General features: G+C 38.2%; 2 protein-coding genes across 2 annotated transcripts; both read left to right on the plus strand.

Moving 5' to 3' along the window:
- The first annotated feature begins 4,273 nt into the window (after positions 1-4,273).
- Positions 4,274-4,760, plus strand: LOC145611031 (uncharacterized). Its single transcript, XM_081666269.1, has 2 exons — positions 4,274-4,349; positions 4,417-4,760. The coding sequence occupies exons 1-2, from the start codon at positions 4,274-4,276 to the stop codon at positions 4,758-4,760; spliced, it is 420 nt and encodes a 139-aa protein (XP_081522395.1).
- Positions 4,761-5,852: 1,092 nt separating this feature from the next.
- Positions 5,853-6,914, plus strand: LOC145611033 (uncharacterized). Its single transcript, XM_081666270.1, has one exon. It carries the CDS (start codon positions 5,853-5,855, stop codon positions 6,912-6,914), a length of 1,062 nt encoding a protein of 353 aa, XP_081522396.1.
- The last annotated feature ends 258 nt before the right edge of the window (positions 6,915-7,172 follow it).

The following is a 7,172-nucleotide window of genomic DNA, read 5'->3' on the forward strand; positions in this document are numbered from 1 at the left end:
GATAAACTAGTGATTCCTAATCGTATAAAACTTTTTCCCTCCATATTAACCCACAATCGCGGTTCACAAAGGTCAAAGGCTAATTTCTTAAGTACTTGTCCTTTGATCTTACGACCAAAGATGTCCAAACTTTCACAACTCATATGGCTTCCTACAATTTCCACAACCTCCCAATCCTTTGTTTCAACCACGCTTGAGTGCACGTCTTTTTTCAATCTTACTACCATAACTCGGCTTTTCCCAGCACTTCGCACGAAAAGTTTGTCCGAGTTTAGGCTGCAGCTTCCCATGACAATAATGTTAGTTCCCAAAGTTTGTGAAAAAAAATTATGAACTTCTGAGTGAATGAGAGACTTTTATGTATGGACGTGAAAAAAAAAATTAGCTAGCTTTTGTTCATATGAGTATATCATAAAAGATCATTAAAAAGCTTGTTCTTCATTTGCTTTACCTCATTTCATTAAAGATTAATATAAATAAAAAACTAAAAATAAAAATAAAAAAAAGAAGGAATAATAGGCTGTTCGCGATTGACTTCAACAACTCAAGTGACTTATAATTGTAGTGTAGGGACTAGAGAGTCACCTAGGTACATAACTGATGTTTATAAGTTTTAATCTTTTATCTTGAATAATAAGTACAACCTAAAACTTTAACCAACTAATCTAACCGTTGTTAACCTTTCAGCAAATGAAGAGGCAAAATAGTTGGGAATCTTTGGACGTAACATGCATGTGCTTAATCGGTTAATAACAATATTTTAAATTAAGTCTATTATATTTCAATAAAAACTAAAAAGTCTTCCTTATGGACATTTTATAGTCTTTTAGCTTTATCTCGTCAGTTGATTGGAGTTAGACGATAGACTTTGCTCATTATTTGCTTCACTTGATTCCTTACAAAATTTAACACAAAATAGAAAAAAAAAAAAAAAATACACAAGTTGTTTGGAGTTGACTTCAGAAGTTCAAATTGATCCAGTAATCACATAATTATTTAAGCTCTTATTGCATCAGATGGGATCTAAAGCATGTATCTAATAATCTCATTATAATTTATTAACAACATTAATTTAAGTCTACTATGTATCAATATTAAACTAATTCTTCCAAATATAGGAATTTCATAGTGTTTTTATTTTTATTTATTTATTTATTTATTTATTATCTTCTAGTCTAATTCCTCGTAATAACAACCATAAGTAGCCAAAGTAATGACAAACGGTAAGCAACATGAGGTGATGAGGTTGTCTTCTTTCTAACTACTACAAATAAAAATAACTCAACAACTCAATATAAAAAGACTTACAATTGTGTAACAAGAAGAAGAAAAAAAAAATCAAATTCACTATTACGAATCATTTTGGCATTTGAAACCTCCCGATTGCATTTGTTTAATTTGTTAATTAGGACAAAGAATATCCCTTATTTTACTTTTGGATGGAAACGTACCAATTTTGGTAAAAAAAAGAGAGTAACTAAAACAATTTTATTATATCGGGAAGACTTTTTAATTGTAACTATTTTCAATCTCAACTGTTTAAATACTAATGATCAATCTTGTCCATTTATATATTTGACTTCTAAATCATATATAATTTTTTAAAACTGCTTTATTTTGGGGAAAAAAACTGGAAAAAAAAATTGTTTGTTATCGCTGCCATTGATGAACTTCCAAGTATTTAACCTTCAACCCAAATCTCCATTAAATAACTATAGAAGAACAATCAACATGGATAAAGATTAAATTATGACCACACCATATCAATGGAAAATTACTAACTAACCTTGAAAAAAAGAATATAATTTTATACATTGGACGCTTCAATACGAAGCACATGGAAAATTGGATAGGTCAACTTTATTATTCTAGCATTAATTGATGGAATGATGGATTTCATGCTAATAAGTGGATTCTTTGGTTCTTCATACTATACATAAAACATTAATGGAAGCTTTCCAGTTAAATTTTTAGAGGAATGAGGAAAGAAAAACAGTTAAATTTCGGGTTTAAAAAAAACGAGGTTATTTTTTTGGGTCAAACTTAAATCAATGGTCCTTATTTACATAATGATAATCAAGAGTGTAAATTTGTTTTATATAGTGGCTACATTTTTATTGTAGCCACTGAAAACTGTCCATTAATATAGCCATTGTAAAACTTTTCATCTTAAATTATACAATTAAAATTATACAATAACAAAGTTGTGCCTTGAAATTTAAAACACATCTCAAATTATAATGAAACAACTAATAAAAACACAAAGTTGTGCTTTCCTCAAAAAAAAAAAAACAAAAAAAAAACAAAAAAAAGACAGTTGTGCTTTGAAATTTGAAACACATTTCAAATTATAATGAAACAACTAATAAAAAGACGTAGAAAGTTATTATAAATGATCGTAGCTAAAACCAAATACGGCACCATAACCTCGTAAAACAACCACGAGGAAACGGTTGTTAGCCGTAAATGTTGAATTACTATTGTAAGGAAGTTTGACATCTTCACCTTCGATTACAATGCTACCATACGTACCTCCATAGTACGCGAACAACGACTCGTAGCTACTGTTTACATCTTTAATTTTGATGAACCACCAATTATCACTTTGGAATGACATATCATTTACACAAACATAAATTCCATGAGGAAGTTGCCCTTCAACATCTTCATCCACTGTTTTGTAGATCGGCATACTACTCAAATCGGGTGGATATTTACCCTCATAATAGCTTTGATTAAAACGCCATTGACGACGAGTATAGCTTGGAGATGCCACAACAAAACTATGTGGCATAATAGCACGTCTACACTTGCGTAAAAGATGCTTATATTTCGTCTCCTCTTTCAAATTGGTAATTTTGGACTCAAGATTGTCCTTTGTTTCTTGTGCCTTCTCCTTCTCAAGCTCATATAACTCGGTCGATTTATTAAGCATTTCCTTAAGTGTAACGATTTCTTCATCCTTTTTCGTGATATCTGTTATCCTAAAATTTTCACCTCGGAATTCTTATGTTCTACAGTTAGTCAGGTTACAGGTTGCAGATTAACAAAGTACAGGTTGAAGATAGCTACGAAGCTGATGTCCAGGAACCAAGCAAGCTGAACATAGTTTCAAGAAATATTCTCCAGAATCTTCGAGTCAAACCTCTATCCATGGAAATAGGAACCACTTTCTACAACCTGGCCGTTGAAGAAGACTGGTTCAAACTAGGAAGCCCTTGACCAGGAAATATGGAGAAAAAGAAGGAACAACTTTGGCCCTCAATCCCGAAATCTTAGGAGCAGAGGGGAAGTGCCGTTGAAGATATTCTGGAAGGCTTTTTAAGTATATAAGATGAGTGACGACCACAGCAAAGGAGATCACAAATATTATAGCCTAATTATTAAGTACAATCAGAGATTTATTGTTCAATTGCTAAATTGCAACCTACATTGTAACCTGTAAAACTTGATCACTTAGTGGATTGGTGGACTCATAGCCACCCGCAGTTTTTACCCTTGTTCTTGGGGTTTTCTGCGTCACCATCTCTTGTGTCTTCTTCCCTTTTTCCCCTTTTCGTTCTTGTGGATTCCAATCTTGCTAATTTCATCGTTTCAATCAAGTTGTAACTGTCGTAACCTAGGTCGAACCTGGCAATCAGTTTTTTGACCAAAACAGTTTGGCACCGTCTGTGGGGACCATCAGGGTTTTCGGGGACCCAATCTTTCAACCAATCAAAACTCCGGAGCCAGGCAAGGTAGTTGGCAGCCAAGGCGCAGCAATGTCAACAGCATATCTGAACCAGGAGTAGGCGAAGGCTCCAGCAGGCCAGCAATAGAGTACCATCCAGATGTCAGCTCATATGGTTTCGATACTGATATAGTGGGGATAGTAAACACCCTCAAGGATATCGAACCACCTGTTAGATGGCCTAGGAAGAGTGACAAGCCTGAGCACCAGAAAGATAAATCAAAGTGGTGCGAGTACCATGGAGATCATGGGCATAGGACTGACGAATGTAACAGTCTTAAGAGAGAAGTAGCTTGGCTACTCAAGAAAGGTTATCTGAAATATCTCCTCGGGAAAAAAGGAAAGGGACCTGAAATCAAGCGAGACGCCCCATCAGGGCCGCCAGCTTCACCAACCCCAGGTGTCGTGATTCAAGCAATATCAGGATGATCTAGCATCAGCGATTTAACCTACTCCATTGCAAAGAGTATATCAAGAGTTGGTACTTCAACATCCAGCATCCCCCAAACCTATCCAAGTAGTGAAGAAAAGAAGGTGGATGATATGGCAGTTGTATTCGACGAGAGCAGGTTCAATGAGCCCGAGCATCATGATTGCTTGGTGATCTCCCTCCATGTGGGTCACTGCAAGATGAAGAGAGTATTGGTAGATAATGGAAGCTCGACCAATATAATTTTCAAATAAAGATGCCCTAGATCAAGCTGGCTTCAAGGAATCAGATATCATCAAGAGGTCTACAGTTCTGGTTGGGTTCAATGGCGAACCTATGAATTCCCTAGGAGAAATCCAGCTTCCAACGCTGCTCAAAGGGGTTAATATGATGCACATGTTCTACGTGATAGACTGCAAGACTGCTTACAATGTGATAGTAGGAACCCCTTGGATCCATAAAATGAAAGCCATCCCATCAACCTATCACCAGCTGCTCAAATTCCCTAGCCCATGGGGAGTAGCAGTAGTCGAAGGAGATAGGAGGCAGGCGCGAGAATGCTACCAGCTCGCCCTGAAACCCCATGGCCCTGCCATCTAGCAATTACAGCAAAATCCAGCACCCAAGTGCCCAGATGAGTTACAGTTAGATGAAGTTGTGCTGGATGAATCAAAGCTAGAGCAAAAAGTTAAAATTGGAGCTGCATTAACGGCAGGACATAAAGATGCTATCATTAAGTGCCTCAAAGAAAATTCAGATTGCTTCGCATGGTCACATTAAGACATGAAAGGAATCAGCCCCGAAATCATTACACACAAATTAAACGTGGATCCCAATGCAAGACCAGTAAAGGAGAAGAGGAGAAAATTCGCCCCAGAGCGCAACCAGATCATTAATGAAGAAGTTCGGAAGCTGCTAGATAATGGGAAGATAAGGGAGGTCAAGTATCCAGATTGGCTAGCTAACGTGGTTGTCGTCAGCAAGAAGAATGGAACCTGGAGGGTCTGCATCGACTTCACATATCTAAACAAAGCATGCCCCAAAGACCCGTTCCCTCTCCCTCACATAGACTCAATGGTAGATGCAATAGCTGGCCACGAGCTCCTCACCTTCATGGATGCATATTTCGGCTACAACCAGATCTTGATGCATCCGGAGGACCAGGAAAAAACAGCTTTCATGGCAGATAAAGGAATCTATTGTTACAAAGTGATGTCGTTCGGTCTGAAGAACGCAGGTTCAACCTATCAAAGGCTAGTTAACAGAATGTTCAAAGACCAGCTGAGGGACACCATGTAAGTCTACATCGATGATATGTTAGTCAAGTCCAAGAAAGCAGCTGATCATGTGAGCCATCTAGAAGAAGCTTTCAGCATCCTCCGGAAATATAAGATGAAGCTGAACCCATCAAAATGCTCATTCGGAGTAGCTGCAGGTAAGTTTCTAGGCTACATAGTCACTCAACGAGGAATCGAAGCTAGCCCAGATCAGGTACGTGCTGTAATTGATATTCAATCACCTAGAAACCTGAAAGAGGTACAAAAATTAACAGGTAGAGTAGCTGCATTAAATAGGTTTATTTCGAGATCATCAGATAAATGTCACTTGTTTTATAACGTCCTTAAGAAAAATAAAGGTTTTATTTGGTCTGATGATCACGGAAAGGCCCTATAGGACCTTAAAAACTATTTAATGACGCCACCATTGTTGTCTAAATCTGCTGACGGAGAGTCTTTGCAGCTTTACCTCGCAGTAAGCACCCAAGCCGTTAGTGCTGTCCTAGCAAGGGAAGCTGAAAGCCAGCAGTTACCTATTTATTATGTAAGTAAAACTCTCCTCAGTGCTGAAACCAGATACTCTTCTCTTGAAAAACTGGTATTAGCACTAATTGTAGCTAGCAGGAAACTTCGCCACTATTTTGAAACTCACCCCATAGTGGTGAAAACTAACTATCCTGTGAAGGCTGTTTTGCGCGGACTAGAATTAACAGGTCGAATGAGCAAGTGGGCAATCGAGCTTAGTGGATTTGGCATCACATACGAACCAAGAACAACTATCAAATCACAAGCAATAGCCGACTTTGTGTCCGACTTCAGCCCTGATCTTGAGCAACAAGCAACTTTAGAATATGAGCAAATCAACCAAGTCCTTAACCCAGGTACCTGGACACTTTATGTGGATGGCTCATCTAAGTTTCGAGGTGCAGGTCTTGGCGTAGTGCTGAAGTCGCCACAGGGGGACATGATGGTACAAGCTATTTGTTGTGATTTTAAAGCAACTAACAACGAAGCAGAATATGAAGCTTTGATTGCAGGTATGAATCTTGTGAAGGACCTAGGTGTTACTAACTTGCAGGTATTCCGCGACTCCCTCCTGGTAGCAAGCCAGATGAATAGTGAATTCACAGCCAAAGACTCCAAAATGGTTTTGTACCTAGACTTCGCTAAATCCCTAGCAACCAAATTTCCAACTTTCACCATAAAGCAAATACCTAGGGATAAAAACACACAAGCAGATGCTCTGTCCAACCTGGGATCAACCTTAAGAAAATCCAAATTCTCCTCCATCCCTCTGATCCATCTGCTAGCTCCTGCCGTGGACACAGCCAACCCACCACCTAAACCTAACACTCCAGAACCTATAAAACCAGACCCAGATTACCTGGAAACATCTACTCCTGCTCAGAGCCAAACTGTTAATATTGAACCTGAAGAACCCAACTTCGTTGCACCTGTTACCAACCCAACCAGCTAGATGCAGCCCATATTTGACTATCTGGAGCATGAAATACAACCAGAAAACAAAGCGGAAGCAAGGGCACTAAGGTTTAAAGCCAGCAGATACACAGTTATACAAGGTGTCCTATTCAAAAAATCCACCAGAGATATCTTACAGCGCTTCATAAAGGAAGATGGCTACGAGCAAATCCTGAAAGATTTCCACGACGGGGAATGTGGAGCCCATTCAGCTGGAAGAACCCTAGCTAACAGGATACTAGCATATGGATACTAT

The sequence above is a fragment of the Chenopodium album genome, chromosome 24 (assembly GCF_948465745.1).
Source record: "Chenopodium album chromosome 24, dcCheAlbu1.1, whole genome shotgun sequence".
NCBI classification, from domain to species: domain Eukaryota; kingdom Viridiplantae; phylum Streptophyta; class Magnoliopsida; order Caryophyllales; family Amaranthaceae; genus Chenopodium; species Chenopodium album.